This window comes from Neodiprion fabricii, chromosome 2 (genome assembly GCF_021155785.1).
Source record: "Neodiprion fabricii isolate iyNeoFabr1 chromosome 2, iyNeoFabr1.1, whole genome shotgun sequence".
NCBI lineage: Eukaryota > Metazoa > Arthropoda > Insecta > Hymenoptera > Diprionidae > Neodiprion > Neodiprion fabricii.
Window position 1 is genome coordinate 25116793 of NC_060240.1, and position 20181 is coordinate 25136973.

The 20181-nt window shown below is 37.9% G+C and overlaps 2 protein-coding genes across 2 annotated transcripts; one reads left to right on the forward strand and one right to left on the reverse strand.

The window, feature by feature from the left end:
• Positions 1-367: 367 nt before the first annotated feature.
• On the forward strand, positions 368-9645 carry LOC124175407 (serine/threonine-protein kinase meng-po). Its single transcript, XM_046555631.1, has 2 exons — positions 368-707; positions 5699-9645. Exon 2 carries the CDS (start codon positions 5699-5701, stop codon positions 6860-6862), a length of 1164 nt encoding a protein of 387 aa, XP_046411587.1. The 5' UTR covers positions 368-707; the 3' UTR covers positions 6863-9645.
• Positions 9646-13551: 3906 nt separating this feature from the next.
• LOC124175410 lies at positions 13552-14568 on the reverse strand. The gene is made up of 2 exons (XM_046555636.1): positions 14084-14568; positions 13552-13991 (listed from the first exon to the last, which is right to left on the reverse strand). Exons 1-2 carry the CDS (start codon positions 14544-14546, stop codon positions 13849-13851), a joined length of 606 nt encoding a protein of 201 aa, XP_046411592.1. The 5' UTR covers positions 14547-14568; the 3' UTR covers positions 13552-13848.
• Between the last annotated feature and the right edge of the window lie 5613 nt (positions 14569-20181).

Consider the following 20181-nt stretch of genomic DNA (forward strand, 5'->3'; position numbering starts at 1 on the left):
TCTCTCTCTCTCTCTCTCCCTTCCGTCGAATCTGCAGCACACGAAAAGCGAGCGGCGGGTAGCATCGGCGTAAATTATCGCCAGCTATTCGGTTTCGCACACGTTTCTGTATTTCCGATGACTCGCGTTCGGGGTTAATGAGCGTCCTACAAGTTTTTACTAACCTAGGAACGAAATTCGTGATTTTTGGGATCTAAGCTGGGGGGCGAGAGGAACGCGAGTTAGAAAAATTGAGGCGAGGGTGGTCGTGAAATCGGGTCCGGAAAATTTTCCGCAATATCGGACGAATGTACGTCTGCGCGTCGCGCCGTCGGTTCGGGTCTATATAAACGACGTCGAGCGTCGCGACGCCGTCAGACGTTGGGAACCGCGCACCAATGAAAATGCGATGCCGAAGCTCAGCTGGCAGGCAGGTAAACACAGTGACGGGATGATCTTCTGAGTGACAGTTTTACCATCGATAATCGCGTCCGATGACACAATTATATTTTCGCCTAAACGAGCAATAATTCGGACAATAATCTACAAACAAACCACTCGTTACGTGTGATTGAACATTATCCGCAAAACTGATTTTCCCGGGGCCGGTTGTGATTGCTGAGGAAACGAGGCGCTTATACTCGAACCTGTGTCGACAATGTAAATCAATTGTTTCTAATATCAGTGCAGTTTCTTGGAATACCCCGTCGACAAGAGGCTATTCAAAGGTGAGTTGGGATTGCCAATACTTACGCTATTATTATCGTAAGTTGAAACTGCAACTTGCGAAAAACAAGAGAGATTTGGTATCGTCACGAAGAAGTCTAAAATGTTAGTAAAACACCGCAAAAGTTCTTTTTTCTGCGTTATCAGTTGTTTACGAATATAGAGTCGGCGTAATTTTTCTACTCCAAGCCCGTTTTTTCTCTTCATAGTTTGATTGATCAGCTTTCGTCCTAGATAAATATTCGCTCTTTTACACGGTTACCGTAACCAAAACAAGGTTCCATTTTCAATAGGCTAAAGTTTGTAAGGTTATTGCAATGATGCATCTATGGAAAAATTCGTTATTTCACGACTTTAAGATCACTCGAAATTTAGTAAACTGTTAATACAGCGTCAAAAAGCTCAGATTTCGTAAATTCAACTTCTGCAGGGATTCCAAAGGAGCAGAATAAGAATTTTCATTTCAACGTTTCGATACATGAACATTACATTTTCGGTCCCAATGACACCATGATCAAATTTCTTTCACCGTCTTGAACAGACCGCGAAAGCTGTTCAATTTTCGGGTGACTGCGGCGAAGAATGCGAGTCGGCGTTGATCGACTCGCCGGCACCAAAGGTAGTTTGGAAATGGCATTAAGTGACGTTCAGAAGTTGCAGAAATTTCACTCGGACGCATCTAGATTCGGTAATACAGTCCGATAATCGCATTATACCGACGTCAGACTTGTGTTATAAATAGAAGTTGTACATCCAGGAATCGACCAACCCTGTCCTGGGTCAGACGAGAGTCATAACTGTCGAGCCATTGACATTATGGGAGGTCATTGAAGGGGCTGGTCGAATAAATGGATGAAAATCAATCATCTTCGTGAAGCGTCCAACGTTATTGATGATCGTGTTGGGGTTTCCTCGAAATTCAAGCCGAGTAAGACTCGGCTCTCGCATCGTTCACGTCACTCAAAATTGCGAAAGACCCGTCATTCAAAGTTGAAACACAAAATATGGTTAGATATTTCGGTTTCTTTCACCTTATTCACCGTCCTTTCAAAGTCTGGAAGGATGGCATTCGAGCCAGGCGACCATCTGGGTATTTTCTATCGACCACGCCCGTGCAAAGGTCTCGAGTTTGAACTGTAAAACTTGCAGGGAGGTTGGAAGTGGCGGTATAAGCCAGCCGAGGGGGGGCGGGAGGGTGGAAAAGTGTAAGGGTGCACGCTGGCTGAAGTCCAGCTCAACAAACGAGAGCCAGCCGAGTTGAAGTAGCATTGATCGCCCCTCGGATGAGCTAAGGGTACTTTTTTCCGACTTTAGGTTCCACCTGACGTCGCAAAAAACTTACCTCTCCGCGCTCGAAGTTCGTTTTCCATTACTTGTTAGCGCTAGATTTCTCTCTGATGCAGAAAATGCGCTGTTTTCAAAAAGCCCTTGCAAATCCTGACAATTTAATCAGTCCAATGATGCAATCCGTACGTAACTGAAAGATTGTAATTTATTCATTTCCTCCTGCATGCAAGTAGCATGAATTTACAGCGATCGGTGAGCTGAAAAGAGTTTCAGAAAGTCTGCGAATAAACCTTTATTTTTAATATTCGTATGACTGCAGACGTTTTTCCGTCGGTCTCATAAGCGAAGTTTTTTAACAGACTTGATCTTGTCGTGAATTAAGTTACCTCATGATTTATTGAAGACCCTTTAAACCTCACCGTGTCTGATATTTACGGACAAATCCTATCGGCTCTCATTTTAATTTAGTTTAATCTCTAAGAAATTAATTGCGATTACAGAGATTTTTTAATTAAAAAATTGAACAGCTCCGATTACTCAACTCTTGGGATTAAGAGTGCGAGGGGATGCGATTAATTAATCAAAAGTAGCTTAATCAAGTACGATCGCTATATTGGATCTAACGCCAGCTGTTTTACGACTGAAAAACATTTAGGGGTGGGTGTCGAAAATTCGAGGAATTCGAAATTGTTCGGGGAACGTGTTTAATCGACACTTCATTAATTCAGACTTCGTTACAAATTGTTAAACGCTCTGCAGCGTTGCGAAATTATGAAAAATGACCGATAGCAAGAACTGTGTGAATCGAACCAGAAATGGAATCGTCTCATTTTTACGACCACCGATCGATCGATGACGTCTTTCTCAATCGAGAGATTTGTTCGATCTTCAATCATTTGCCCAATAGCTGTGTAAAACGAATATTAACGATTTGCTTACTTCGATCTCATCTTACGAAGGTTTCAAGTTGTTTCGCATTTATTTTGTCTTCGAATGTTTTTTTTCCGTTGATTTTCTTTCTTTTTTTTTTTTTTATCAAATGGCGTGAGTAACATCAGATGTTAAAATAATATTGATAGGTTGAAAAGCCAGGAAAGAAGTGTTAATGTGTTGACATGTCAAAGGAAGTTTTTTAGCCATGATAATTGCGTGTATGACGATTCTTTCGATCGATCCAAACTCATTGCCAATTTAGCTATAAGGCTTGTTGTTTTTTAACAAATGACGTGGATAGGGTTACAGGATGTTGTTGGTAGAACCCTAAACAAATTTGTTTTCTCGGTGATTACCACGGTGTTTTTCATCTAGGCTCAATGAGAAGAATCAAATGAAACAACCGTTTTTTCACATTTTATTACCACGGAATATTTCTTAAAACAAATGTCTAATCAAATTCCGGCATTAATTACCTGTGTAATTTTAATTCATCAACGAACACATTCAAAACAGAGTTTCCAGCGGTCGAGGAAAGAAGGATGAGCAAAGGCTGAAAAAAATTGTTTCTGATTATTCAACACATGTAAAGCGTGCAGATAATGGCCAAAGCTTTCGATTTACTTTCCTTCTATATCTTGGCCGATCAATGAACGGGAAAAAAGATGTAAGATCTTCTTTCCTTTTTTTATTTTGTCTTCGTCCGTTGCGACGACATCACTACGTATCCACGCGTATCTGCTATTACCGCTATTTTAAGACAAAACATACGCCCATAGCATAAAAATATTTTGAATGATCAAAGTACGGCGATAAATAATTTTTTTCCGTACGATTTAACAGTGCCGGTGTTTCTTTTTTTATACATACATCTCTTTTTCACACACATCGGTAAGATAGAATAACAAACATATCGCCAAGTTTTTGCCGCAGAATGAAGAAGCTCGTTATAAACAATCATTGCCGGAATATATTTCATTGCGTGCTCGTGGTCTGTCTGGATTTTATCGCTTTCCCAAATTTTTTTTTTTTTTTTTACTCTTTACGGCTGCTGGATTTCATGACGTCACAACGATTGAAAATTTCGTTACCCTACTCGTGATGTATTGACAAAAGTCTGTTCGGTCCTTTCGCGCTTCGACTGGGAATCGATATCGTGTAACAATCGCGTGCGTCAAACGCACACAGCTGAACGTAAAATGTATAAGCGTGACGCACATGCCGGCAATTCTTGCCTTATACTTGGAAAATTGGTTCATTTGCCATGCATTGTGTCGCCTCGTATCTCATTTCGACATATTAAACGACCTGTGTCTGGTTTTCCGAAGAAGCAAACCCGGCTCTATGAGATGAATATTAAATTTTTTCAATGCTAAAGCTCTGACACGTGGTATCATATTGAGGATTTTTTTCTGGGATCTTCAAGGTTCGGATGTTCGTGTTTGAAATTATTATCCGAAGGCATGAATATTTCGTAATAAGATCAGACATTCACAAAGCTGTTTCTGAAGATTAGCCGTTACCGATTAATCGTCAGAGTAGAAGATTTTTTATTGACAAATTCATCGCAGACAATTCGGTAACATGTGTGTAGATTAGATAGCATGGAGATGAACGATCTGCAATGGATTTACTGATACACGCAAAACAAGTGAACGGAAAACGACAGGTGTCAGTGTGTTTGTAATTGTTTTTTGCATATTTTTTTTCTGTGAATCGTTTGGAAACTACACGTTTTAGTTACAACCGCAACAAATTAAACAGGGACGTTCGAACGTGGTCTGATTGACACGCCAAGGAGAAAATATTATGGCAATTGATGTACCTAAACCAAATTTCGATACCTACAGCTTTTGCTCAGAAAAAAATTGTGTTGTGGTAAGGCTATTTTTATACACGAAGCTCGGATTCACGAATCAGGCGCATCACATGTCCGGTTTAGCTATGATTTCAGTTCCATTTCAGGGTTAATATTCCTTCAAATGATAATAAATTATTCATGATCAGGGCATAAATTGTATTTTCCGTTCAAGAATAACGCGATTGAATAAAGAGTAGAAAATTTCTTACAACTAGCTTTTACGTTACATGTAATTCGCAGAATGGTTATTGTACACTAAATTGATCACAAAAAATCATTTGATACTATAATTTACGTAAAAGAATTTTTTGTCGCGAATTCTGACATGAGATTGAATTTGTTTTCAGTGTAATTACGTCAGTTGAGTCAGTGCACTTAATTGGTTCTGTTATTAATTCACGAAATTGTTTCCAATGTCACTACATATTCAACTTTACTGAAAAAAATCTTTGTGTTCGGTTAATTTTATTCTAAAAAACATTATACAAACTGTGGATAAAAATCTGGTTCTATTAATAAGATTTTTAATAACGAAACACAATTGTTCATTGATAAATACGGGTTCTTGTAAGCGAAACAAGAATATTCTATTCCTGATTCGGGTATAATTTTTGAGACGAAAGTAGTAACGTATTCAAAACTCACTGCGAGCTCAAACATTGCTGCAAAATGGGTATATTATTCGTGATTGAGGCTCATTTTTTCTGGGTACTTATAATATTGTCACAACATATGGGCGAAATAGTTTTACCCTGACACATATCTACATGAATTTACGCATCGACATATGTTTATTTCGAAAAATCATAGATTTGTCAAAGTTAAGTATTCGTTGTTTCGAACAAACAGACCGAACGATTTGTGGACCAGAAAAGACCAGCCGGAGATAAACGTGTATACTTCTCGTTGCAGATGAAGCTTCACGAAAAAAAAGAGTCGGGTATTCACCGCGTGCAGGAAGTCGCCCTCGAGGACTTGGACCTCACTAAGGAGTACAACGTGGAGAAGACGCTGGGCGAGGGTAGCTTCGCGAAGGTGCTTCTGGCAAGGCACAAGCGAACGCAAACCCGGGTTGTCCTGAAAGCTGTTCACCAGGAGTTGACGTCGGAGAAGGACTTCTACAGGGAATTCCACTACTCGTATCATCTGAGCCCACACCCGAACATCCTGAGCTCGTACGCAGTGGCCTTCAGAGCCGAGAACTGCTACGTCTTCGCCCAGGAGTACGCGCCGTTTGGCGACCTCTCGGGGAACGTTAAGGCCGGGGGACTGTCCGAGGACGTGTGCAAAAGAATCGGAGGTCAGCTGGCATCGGCGCTTGATTTCCTACACTCCAAACAGCTGGCGCACCGCGACGTAAAGCTGGAGAACATCCTGGTATTCACGCACGACATGTCGAAGATAAAGCTCTGCGACTTTGGGTGCACCAAGAAGGAGGGAACCCTGGTGAACAGGATACGATGCACGTGGGTGCCGTTTTTACCACCGGAAGTCTACGAGGTGATAAAGAACGAGCGGTACACCTGCAAGCGCAGCGCCGACTGCTGGCAGTTCGGGATTGTGCTCTTCGTTTGCCTGACCGGAAACCCACCATGGCAGAGCGCGGACCTTATCCAGGACCCCGACTACTCGGCCTTTCAGCGTTGGCTCAAGCGAAGGACGACCAAGATCCCCGCTACGTTCAGGCGTTTCACACCCCGGCTGCTCCGGTACTTCAGGCGGACATTCGAGCACAAGCCCGAGAAGCGGGCGAACGTCACCGAGATCAACAAGTACCTGAAGGACTCCTGGTGCGTCAACAAGCTCAGCCATAGCGCTACATCCACTTCCGTCGACGTTAGCGAGAGCCTTGCGAGGCGGGGCGACAGTCTGCTTTACCTCGATACGCTCGTCGACGACAAGAACAACATCGACGAGAACAAGAACAAACTGAGGAAACTGCTCAACAGCTACGGCCTCGAGACCACCGTCGATCAAAAGGTCGTCACCAAGCGGATCTGGGAGTGGGTCATGCAGTGCGACTCCAATATCGGTGAGCCCGGGCTGATCGGCGGACTGAACTCCGAGCCCATGTGAGTGCTGGCTGGGCCATCGAGATCGGTCAGCGAACCCAGCCTCAGGGTTGACGCGAAGGTGCCTGTGATCGAGTCGAGTCGTAACGTGCGCGAACGGCAGAGATTCGTTGTTGCCAGTCTGGGCAGAACGAAAATCAAGTACCACAAGTACGTCGAGGGGTATCAGAGCACAATTGCTCCAGCGAATTTGTCGCTACAAAACTTGGTATATATGTAGTTTTTAACAGCTGTCAATTATGCGTGGTAGGGGACGAGTGAGTCGTCTATTACTACAGCTTGATAGTTACGATCGATTAAAATTGCTGGGTTGGCGAACGTGCCGCGAGTTATTCGAAGTGATCCGAATTGGGTCGAACCGTGAGTGACACGTGACTCAAGTATGAGTGAATTTCAAAAGCGGAATTTTCAGTTCTCCTGCTTCCAGCCTAGATGGAATTGTGACCAAACTGTTCTTGCCGTCATTCTGTTGAGCAGAAAAAAACGCGCTGTAGCCAATTAGGTCTGGACTTAAGCTTACCTTCGAAATAAAATCGCTAGTGTGTCAATGGCGGCCATCTTGTTTCACCTTCCAGCTTCTAAATTCGCTCGGAAAAATTTGAGAAACATTGCTTTCCACCCCGTGAGCCAAATTTTTACCAAACGCCAAACATTCGAACCGATAAATTGAAGTAGATGTCAGTAACAATGATGTAGCACCACTTCGTCGTTACTATTGATAAGTCAACAGGAGTTTTTTTGGTAGCTCCGGTCGTTTGCCAAACTATGCATCTTTGAATAACGAAATACAAAAGTAGATGCGTGAATGACGGTTTGATGTTACGAGTAGAATTGCACCAACGTTCAATTATACTTTTAAAATTATTGTACATAGATATTACGAACTTGGTTGACTCTGCATCGGATGATGAAGTCTTCTCACGCGTGAATCGTCTTGCGACACCGCGATGAGAATGGTTATTATTTTTAATGAAATGATGGGAACATTCCCACTTTTCCTCGTGTATTCTTCACTTCCTCGGCCGAATGAACAAACAGGTATTTTTGTCAATGTATTAAAAGTCCGGCGTCTAAGGAACGCGTACCTACCGACGTCGGACTGATAGAGACAATAAATAACATTTCCATGAAATTTACTTTCTAAGATGATAATAGATATAAATGATAACATTGATAATCGTATTGATACAATATAACATTAATAAGCGTAGTCACGGCAATGATAATAATCGTCGCGTTAGTGTACAGAAATATTTGTGGTAGTAGCGGTATTTTATTAGAAATCGTTTAATCGTCAACAATCAAAATTCCACAAACACAGCAACAATTTTCGACATGCAAATGCTTTACACACGCAAGGCTTCGATCCTCAATCATCCGACTCTACGGAAATTAAATAAAATAAAACAGAAAAATAGAGGGGGACAAGGTTAGGCAAGAGTGAAAAAATAAAAGGAAATCGATATGTTTTCATTCGATTTTTTTTTTTTTTTGTTAAAAAAATTCACCCTGTCAAGTTAACGGTGACTTTTACACGTACATGACTCTAAAACTGATACACTACACGATGATTTAGAAGCTATAATACACGTTACCCACTGAAAGCAGAGTATTACTATAACTGTGCGAGTAGCGTATTCGTATAGGAAAAGTGTCTAATAGAGCCAAATATGGTAGAAAAAGAAGCGAAGAAAAATTATTTGGCAATTGCGTCAAGTGCGATAAATTAAGGCGTGCATTTATAGCCAGAACAATGGCGACTTCCTCGCCTTACATATATTCTTGTAGTAATTTACGATGCCCTTAGGAATTAGGCAATATATAATACATGTATATTCATGTACGATATATACAGCATATATATATATATGTGTGTATAGACTATAGACACATGCGGTAGCGTGTATATTACATATTTATATACATGTATATAAATGATATATGTTTAGGAATCATATAAGTTTAAAAAACGGTGTATATAATTAATTGTGAACGATAAATTATTGATACGCGAGTGTATGAATACGTAGACGTATATAAAGACGGTGATTAATCAAATTCGGGGACTTGTCGCATTTGTTAATCAAAAATTGATCCGCGCATAAATGTGTAGATGCAAAAGTCAAACGATAGATAAAGAGTAATGAAACTGCTGCAATTCACGGAAAAAACCGTGAGCTTGAACAATGTCCTTGGACTATGTTTATATACGTGTATCGTATTTCATGTTGCATATGAGAATCACGTGTGGTATACGTATTAATTTGTTACTTCGGTCGAGTGAAATTGAATTCTGGTGCACTTGTAGATTGAATGGGATTCTAGTCAGGTATGTTAATGTGACTAGCTGATAGCGGAAGTGATATACATATATATGCACTTACAGCGAGGAAATGGGTTATTTATAATCGTAGCGATAATTTAATTTACAACTATTGTTTAGCCATAATTCATTCATTCGTTCATTCATTCATTCAATCACTTATTCTATATTGATCGATGAATCATTCAATTTATTCATCGCGCAGTGATTTCTCGCTGTGAGAAACGTAGGAATAAATCGAATTCGCAACTGGCACGTTTCTATATTTATACGTTTATATAGAAGCGAAGTGAGCATATGTTTAGATACTTTGTGTATAATATTGTTTGATAACATCAGATATTAAAAAAAGATAAACAGCTGGTTGCCATCCGACGACTTGGCCTTATCCTAAAACTATAAGTAAGATAATGTACAGTGTGTACGTCACGATAAACTATTAAACGAGATTAGTGGTCTGACAATGTTTTGGGCTTAGTTTAATTGAAAATATCTACGTAAATACATACGTGCGTACGAATAATTTGACGAGAGGTAAACATCAACACATATTCGGGTTTTCATTGTTTTTGTATATAATTGAAATAAACGTTAATATTGTATAACGAAAATGCTTAGAACACCATAAATCCTCATTTTCATTTTTCTCTTTCCATACCCTAGTCTGAAATGCATTCAGTCGGCAAAACTATTCGTCTCTGGATAATCATAGTCGAAAAGAATTCATGAGAAAACACTTCGTTTATTCGGTTGAAACGCGGTTGCGAAATCGTTAGATCAAATCCTGAGCTTCCAAAGGTTTTTCTCAAGAATTCATGAAATTTGGTCGCACGGGTGAAATTGCATTGACTGCGACATTTTTACTGCATCGGTGCCGCGCAGCCTTTATAATAATAGTCAAAGAGAGTGACGTCTTACTCTGTCGGTAATAACTGATTTCAGCATCCTCTTAAGTCTGGCCGTTTAACACGGTATTTTAGACCAAATTATATTCGTAACAATAACTTAATATCCAAAAGATTTACAGGTTCAAATTTCCCTCTATTTTATTCAATTTCATACGATACGTTTCAAGATTCGGGGCAATTCCTTGCGACGAACGATCGTCTTTCTTGTTCGAGAGAAAAAACCCCGTCCACCAAATTAACGAGTAACAGTGTTTGAAAGTTCATCAAGCCGGGGAAAAAACGACACAGCTCCCTAACGCCTCGTCGCAGCGTGGGTACAGGAATAATTAGAGTACCGAGGCAAGAACCACTTGAACGGCTGACGTCGAGCCGGACCCTGGGGATGCCTGGGGAAAGTCTCGTCGCCATGACGACGCAGCCTGGATACCCGGGCTCCCGACCAACCACCCACGAGAATCCCCAACTTCACCCGGGGCGACGCAAAAAGTCATTTCCGGCTTCAGGCGTGGGTAGGGCCAAATTTGCTCGTGTTGCATGAATTACTCCATGAATTGTTGATCCCGGAAATTTGTTACAGTAACTAGAATGATTCAGTAAAACAGGTATCGTTGAAAAACTGTTTTAATATCGTTGGAATTGCGAAAAACGAGGTACGCGTACAATTTAGACTAGGCGGTAACCGGAACTAATATTTCTCTCAGTGTACCATGGATTTAGTTTTCAGGCCGTGGATGCGAGAATCGATCGCTGACGAATGGATTTTCCAACACTACTGATAGGATTTGGATATTTAATACAGATTTTCCCCGATGGATTGATTTGATTCTCATGGAATCCATGCAATCGTGAATTATAGCCATTCGAAGTTTAGAATCACTTTTTCATTTAGCCCTCATGTACGTCGATTCTTTTTTATGAACGATAAAATTTTCGCACGTTATTTTCACCAATCAAAACGTGGTTGTTCATCTTTAAAGTGTATTTATGCAACCGGGCTTGATTTCATAATTTCATTCGAAAATAAGTAGAATTAAAGTAGCGGTGAATTTCAATATTTTCAAATTTCGTTTATACAGTATTTACGAGATTGGTTAATTGCAGATAATACAGTCTTAAATGTGAATAACCTTCGGGAACTCTTGGTTGGCGCATGGCAAAAAATGGCTCGTCAAATCGTCATTTCTGACTTTGAATAATTTTGCGGTTTACGTGGAAAAAAAATTCGAGTCTGTTATTCCGTAATTTCGTCTCGATATTCTTGCATGTCGGATGTTACGATTCAGAACGACAGTAACTTGCAGATATTGAAACAAGCAAAACTATTATTTCAACCTTCAGACTGCCGGGATTTTAAGAGCTTTATTCCTCTTAGAAGGTCTCAAAATGTTGTGCTTTTATCTTGTGTATAACATATGTTGAGTCCTGATCACAGGCAAAGACTATATTGAGAATTTCCGCCTGTATGAAGGTTAGTTGATTGAAAAGCTAGTCAAATATCGCCTAGGTTGTAAAATTTGGAAGATAATATTTGATTTTTGCACGAAAGTCAAAAACGAACTTCAAGCACCATTTCAGAATGCTTTATCAATTCGCATTAATTTTCTGTTTTTTTTTTTTTTTTTTTGAAAATGTTGGCTGAGTAAATCGGGTTTCACGCACATAAGATTTTCGTCTCGCAGACAATTCAGTGTTCGATTTTCACACCATCCACTGTCGGCGGTTGGATATCTCCTTCAAGGCAGAACGCACAAACGTTTTTGGCGGTGAGCCAAATAGAAAACTTCCGAAAAGGGATAACGAATCGTTTTTCACTGCTCCTGTACAAAAAATAACGCCTTAACTTAGCTTTCAATTTGATAAACGTGATCGCAAAATTAATTTTCAAATATTACCTTGAAAATTACATCTGTTGCTTATTTCTTAATAACATTCAAACCACTTCTGGGGAAAAATCCCATTCAATCTGTGATTGATAATCATCTGTTTCGCAGTATTATAAATCGTGATAGTCCACATTGTGAGTATAAAAATATAATACATCGATACGATTTAGTCTAATCCAAAAAGCAAAAAACACCTCAAACATTCCAGTTCAAAGACGAAGGTGTTAGAGCCGAACATATGTTCAGCCGAATTTAGATTCAATTTCGTTCTACATCGAATAGCAGAAGTGACTTTCACCCTAAATTGCGCGTTTCGCTGAATTGAACGTCGCAGTGATCGTCGCAGTCAGCCCCTGCTTTACGAAAATCACGTGTCCCTGGGGTGGAATCCACGTTCTCCTTTGAGAAGGACGATCAGTGACCTGCAATAAATGGTCTGCGACGTTGATGGCAGTTGGTGGACATATTAGAGGTTTGGAGACGCACTGAGAAAAATTTCATTTGTTACGTTGACTGAAAAAATTCGGTAAGACAGGTATCGTTAAAAAAACTGTTCAAATATTGTTGGAATTACGAAAAACGAGGTACGCCTAACCATTTTGCGCTGTTGTCGATCCTTTTTTGGTTATTGCTACGCAAAATCAGTTTCTGAGATTTACTCCACTTTTTTATTTAAATAAGGCTTTAACGTCAATTTATTGCTGCACAAGCAACAGTTGCAAGGAAATATAGTAACAGTGATCGTAATGAGAAAAAATAGTAACGGATGCCAGACTTTCTGGTAACGGCTAGAATACTAATTATCATTTTGTACCTGGAACTATATTTTTCGATTGTTGTGAAAAATAAAAATAGTTAAGGACTGAGCGGTAACCGGAACTAAAAATTTCTCTCAGTGCAGGCTGTTGTAGCTGCACCGAGAATCGCTCTAAACGAGACAAAGAGAAGAGCTGAAAAGAATCCCCGGCATGTCAGCAGGCTATGTTCATTCCAGTCAGATTGGTGAATAATTTATTTTCTGTAAAATTTATTGGTAAAACAAAATTTTTTATTTTATTAACATTCAATTGAAAAGTATAATATACATATATAATTCATATTCTGTTGTTCCTGTTGCTGTTGTTACTATTATCATTATTGTTGTTGCTGTTGTTGTTATTATTATGTATAAGCATATATATGTGTAAATATATACATGTATGTATAAAATCGAGCCAAGTACCACTTACAAATGTAATTTCTTTTCTGGATTTTCAATTTCATTAGGTAGCAGTTGTCAATCTTCACTTCTTCTATCTCGCTTGGAAAGTTACAACAAGTTTCAATCATACTTTTATTGTAAATTAACAGACATGTACTTGGCAGTAGTATGTGATTTGAATCTTCTTTTTTTTTATAAAGGATGAGAGTATTTAGAGAATTTTTTTTTTTTTTTCTTGCGTGAGGTGATCATGTGCATACATTTTTTAACAGAGCAGATATTTTTGGGGCCAATGACCACATTTTTAATGTACTTGACGAAAAGTTTTTGCACCAGAGATGCTTTCTGGGGAGATGTATTTATAACATGGGGTATGACGTATGATGCGCAAATTTGTTTTCGTGTTGAAAAATTTCTTGAAAATTCTGTAACTTGAAATTGAACCGTGGCGCATTTTTTGGGATGATGGAATCCCTGACTCGAATGACTAGAGATGAATCCATTGACTTATTGTTCAAAGTCTTTTCAATTAAAACGTCATCTGTTGTTCGATAAGTACTTGTACTAACAATAAGTACTAAATGACAAAATATATTGTAATAGCACACTTTTAGTATTTCGTTATGAACTAATTAATGGTTACGATCGTGACTCTACGTGCTTATCAATTTTCGCTCAAATCTCAATCTCGCATATAAAACGTCCGTTGTATGTACAACCGTTACGTAGCAGTCCTCGATAGTTACGGCTCATCACGGTACAGAAACCTAAACTGTTAGTTTCACCTGCTAACCAGGGTATAGACGACAGGATCGATCCTAAATTACCAATGTTCGTAGACGTTAGACATTATCCGACTCTGTGTTTAAAAATTATCAAAGGCCATTGCAAGTCTCGTTCATTAGCTTACCTGTTCTGAAGTCGACCCAATCCTGGGATTCGTACATGAGAGTTATGCCTACGTGGATGTCTTCATCGGGCGATAAAATTGACTGGGCGACGTCGAACTTGCGCCACGAATCAATCACCGCCAAGTTTCCACCCTCGTCGACGCATTTCTTCGCAGCAATTGGCCACTCCACCGCTTCGTCACGATGATGCTTGAAGGCTACTCCGAGTTCAGGGAACCTTACATAGCCATCCGGGAGCATCTTTCCCTTCGGTGATGATTCAGTCACATATGGATTTGAAGTCGGAGTTGTGTCGTACAACAAGTCAGCCGAGTTTTCCGCATTGGAGACGTTCAGATTTTCTGATTGAACCGACGTGAGTTTTGAATCCAAATTTGAGATGTGCGTGCCTGGAGATCCCGGGATGACGAGATTACACACGAGCTGCATCGCAGGCAGCGTATAAGATATCATCGGTGCCATCTTTGCTTCCAACGTTAACTCTCCAGATTCACTAATGACATGCTATCAGTTTTCAGCGCTATTTATACAGCCTTGCGGTCTGATATCTCGCGACATTCGTGTGGGAAAAAGTAAGACAGGATTGGATGAACGCAGAACATTTGATAGAGTCAACTTCTCAGTTACGATGCCTCGCCCAATTAACACATGATTTTTAAATCCTCTTGTACTTAATTGCTCAAGGAAAGACTTTCCTGGAGATTTCAATATTCGATTCTACTTTTGTTTTCGTACGACAGAATGTCGGATCAAGAAATCCTTTCAGAAAGTAATTTTGAAATTCATCGTTCAAAAAAGAGACGCACAGTAACATGATGAAAAAAAATTTGCGACAAGTGTTTTTAATCAGAGATCTTTTTGCATGAAAGTAAAAATCCAAGCGGAATGTACGAAATTTCATCGAAATCTCCTTCCTGTTGGGATGAAATTGAGCTACTGATTTTTTTTTTTTTTTTCCTCTAGATCTTCACCGTGCGGATAGAAACGGCAGCTTTGCGTCAGCGATTAAATCGGTGACCATGCGTATCGTGGCTGAAGATGTAGCAAGTAATTGAACATTATGCCGATATTTGAATTTGCGTTATATACCGACTTCGTACCAACTTAAAATATACCCTTTTTACTAAACAGTCTAGAAACGACACATCCTTGTTCTCAGGATGTCGATTTTCTTTGCAAAGGAAATTCAGGATAATATAATAGATCATACCTACATTTATAAATATTAACGAATCGTAATGTCAAACCATCAATTTATCTGTATTCGGTCCAATACAAACATGAACAATAATATCTCTGATTCTGAAGATAAAGGTTTAATATTCAATGAATTTCAAGCAAATAATTACAATTTCAACGAAAATATGTTGATTTTCCAAATTTCCTGCTGATACTTTTGACGCTCACGTTATCATTTTAAGCGTTTCGCGAAGAATGAATAATACGGGTGGAATAGTTTAGGTTGAAAAAATTTCAGTCATTACCAATACCACAAATACATGTTTCATGCAATATCTGAGATCTCGTGGTGTAGATTGTTGGTTTCATATTATTGTGTATACAAAAATAATCTCTATAATGAAGATGATTTTTCTTGACCTTGGAGATTTGTTGATTAAAGTTATTCTTGGATATGAAGGTCACAACTCAAAACACTTTTTATCGTGTTAACGTTTCGGCCCTGGTGGTGGCCCTCCTCAGAACAATTTTATTTAAGGTAGTAGCCCGGTGTGACGGGTTCAAAAAATCGATTTTTTTTTTTTACATTTTTCGGAAGAAAAACATCTTAAAAATATGCTATAAAAATTTCAGACATAAATTTTAATTATTCTTAAAGTTATAGCTAAAATAAGAGAGCGCGCCGTAGTGTGTATGAAAGCGTGTGTATGAAAGCATCGCTGTCAAATCTGTTGCTAATATTGTGCTTAAAAAGCCAACTCCAAAGAAGCCAGAACTTTACGTAGAGCTCTAAAAGTTGCTGAAAATGACAACTTTGAGGAAACGGAAGGACTGCTCTATGCACCAGGCATAGCTGATTAATGTAAGTATAATTTTATTGAAAAAAATCTGTTGTCAAAACTTTAAAAGCGTTTTTCTCAAAACCATGTTTTCGAAAGTTCGGGGAATCACTGACTCAAAACTATTCAACCGATTTAGCTAAAAATTTAACCCGTTATTCTAGACACACATATCTAGATGCCGAAGCCTTAAAACATTTAATTTTTCAATTATAAACTATTTTATTTAAACAATTTATGAAGAAAAAAAATTAGATTTTGAGAACTTTTTTCACAAGTCCGCCATTTTGTTTTTGTTTTTTTATTTTTATGTATATTTAAGGTTCGGGACCTAAAATAAAGTCTACAGAATAATAATCTCTTTGAATTTTTTATTTCAGATGACTTTGGAAGGCTGTGTGTTTCCCCAAACCAACTCATCTTTTCTTTGAGGACTCCATATTGACGTCAAAAATTTTAAACAAATCAATGTAAAATTAACTTTAAAAAATTTTTTTTATATACTTCAAAACACCAATAAAAACATGTAAACACTTTAAAACGATAGCATTTTATTTACTTTTTAAAAAAAAATCATGAAAAAACGTCTAAATTTCGGTCGTCACACCGGACTACTACCTTAAATATCTCATATGAGATGACACTTCCAATTACATAAATGCGTGTTGGTAATTGAAGAATAAATAGAACAAAAAGGCAAAAAAGACAAAAACCGAAACACACTGCGTTCGCGACACGTAACTCCCACGAATTCATAATTATAGTTGGTTTGTTAAAATGAAATAAAATACACAGCCGTTATGTTAACTATAATTATGAATTCGTGGGAGTTACGTGTCGCGAACGCAGTGTGTTTCGGTTTTTGTCTTTTTTGTCTTTTTTGCCTTTTTGTTCTATTTATTCTTCAATTACCAACACGCATTTATGTAATTGGAAGTGTCATCTCATATGAGATATTTAAATAAAATTGTTCTGAGGAGGGCCCCCACCAGGGCCGAAACGTTGACACGATAAAAAGTGTTTTGAGTTTTGACCTTCATATCCAAGAATAACTTTAATCAATAATCTCTATAGTCCATATACAGAAATGTCTTATGTCGATCTTTAATCTGTTGATATTTGTAAACTCGTATTACGCTCTTACGTATTTAGAGCAATGGGTACGGATGAATAATCCTCTCTTCTACAGCCCCTCAGTTCGTCAGTCTTATCTAATGCCTCGAACGAGGAACATCTAATAAAAGTATAAGATAACAGAATATAAGCAGAATTCATTAACCCATTTCTTACATAGATTTCTACACCCGGAATATTCTAAAGTGAACTGAGAAAAAAAAGTCATGGAACCAAATAACTATTTTTTTTTCTTACTTCCAGTTTATTTGATTCAAACAATGCCTCACTCAACACGGTGACTTTTTAGTTATAAAAAAATATTGATGCTTTGATTTGAATGCTGTATGTTTTCGAGTTTAATATATTTCAAACAAGTACATATTGATTTCATAGGATTAAACGAGAAATTTTGGAACGACAAATTTACTCGAATCAACAAACCTCATTCAGCTCACGAAAGAATAGTACTTTAACCGCTGAACACATCGGCTGAACGGTACCAAGAGATTGGAAATAATAATGCTACGCTTGCTGAAATATCAACGTTATTGCCAGATAGTATATTTGCCTCAATGTGATGTTTGTCCGACATAATCAATGATAACTATGATCAAAGAAATGTGTAATATGTTGAAAGAAGAATTTGTTTCTGAAGACAGGTTTTGATATTCATTTAAGAAAATTATTTCGTTCATCAGATTATATAGCTACATCGAACAAAAAAAAAAACTCCATCCAAGTAAACGAAGATATGTTTCAGTGCAACCAAGAAAGAGTTCTTAAGTTGCTATATGTTTCACATTTAATTCAAGTTATTGACAAATACAATGAAATGTAATGTTTCTCAGTTTTGTATAGTCATGTGTAGTCGAAAATTGCAGACATACACTTTAAATTGATTTCAAGAACTCTCGATACAATTGCATAAGGGTTTGCTATAAATGAATCATTACCTCTAAGAAATAAATATTATTTTATTGAAATAAATTTTTTTTTGATTCAGAAATCTTCTGAGTTTTGGATCTGCATGTTTTACGTTTTTGAAACAAAATTACAATTCATTCGAAGTAGTACCAATTTTGGTCACTAGATGGCAAGTTTTCCCGCTTGAAAAGTAGCTCCAAAGATGTTTATACTCGAATTCTTCCCATTACCTCAGCGAAGATTGATACGAATCCTCCAATTACTCGTGATGCGGAATGTTGGGTCGTGAATTGATCGAACCGTGTAATCCAAGAACTATATTGGAACAATGCTACTATAGTTGTTTGGTGACAGTCGATAACATTAGCACATCGTATTGAAAAAATTAAAACGATCACGTAACCCAGCAAATTTATACTACATTTAGGTATACATATATCATAGAGCAGTACATCACGTGTTCCAAGAACTGACATTTATGCTCCAATACTAAAAGAATGATTGAATTATTTAAATACATTCTTCATCCAAATACGGGGTCAGTCGTGATTTCAATTTTTTCTGTACAATACCATAGCTTCTTTGATCGGAAGGATATTCCATTTGACTTTGTAAACATTATTTGAGTGGAGGAACAATTTTATTGACATGAAGCTGCTGCGTTTGGATAAGAATATCAAACCAGCAGAGCAATTCAGTGAGTTATGCCGTTAAATCGTTATTCAATTCATTTAAATTATTTTCTATTGGTCCTTAATACGGATTTTTTTAAATTGACAAGTACATAAAGTATCGCTTTGAATGAATGTGCTCTCAGGATTGTACAAACGCACGGATTATTTGGATCAATTATTATTTATTAAATCCAATAACTTTTTTTTCTCAGTGTCGGGAATGCTCACATTATCCACATAACCGACATGGTGCCTAGGAACGCTTGGACATTTTTTCGGACTGCAGTGATTTGGAATGGAGAGAAAAATTACAATTTTCCCTATCTACAAAGGTAAGTTTCTTAAACAACACATCTGTCTACGATATCGCTTGAATAATTTCGTTCACACCAATTGAACATTCACATCATTCTGTATATATATATATGACATGTATGGAAGTAAATGGAAAAAATTTCATAGTGAATTTCACATATGTGTTACAATTTCCAGATCATTTATATAAAACGACTGATTTTTTGCCCGCCTCATTTTCATTTCCGTGCAGATACAGAACTATGAGACCCAAACGATTCAAAGCTTGAAGTGTGAGACGTTTACACATCGCAAAGGTTAAGCAAGTTGATAGGCCGTCTTAGAATACCGGTGGTATACGCACCGATGAAATTGGTTAATAACAAGAAAGAATGGAAACTGGGAAATATACCGTAAAATGGAAATTTTCCTATAGTACATTTGAATTAACGCGGTATTTGATAATACCGTTGCTGGGTACTTAGTGTCTTATAAATGAGATTACTTTTTTGTATCGAAGTGTTTTTGGATCAGACCAGTATCGAATTTTGTTGAATAATTATGATCAAAATTGGCTCAGCGGAATTTCGAACCCGCATAGAAAACGTATTTCATCTCAACAATTACAAATTTACAGTCCATCCTTCATTCGATTTATATTGGCACAACAGTGATTGCCCCTGCACTGAGAAAAATTTCATTTTTTATACTAACTAGAAAAATTCAGTAACACAGGTTTCGTTGAAAAAACTGTTTGAATATTGTTGGAATTACGAAAATCGAGGTACGCGTAACCATTTTGCACTATCGTCGATCCTTTTTTGGTTATTGCAACGCAAAATCAGTTTCTGAGGTTTACTCTACTTTTTTAGTTAAATAAGGCTTTAACATCAATTTATTGTTGCACAAGCAGTAAATTTTCGCAACAGTTACAAGAAAATATAGTAACAGTGATCGTAATGAGAAAGAATAGTAACGGATACTAGACTTTCCGGCAACAGCTAGAAAACTAATTTTCGTTTCGTACCTAGAACTATATTTTTCGATTGTGGTAAAAAATGAAAATAGTTG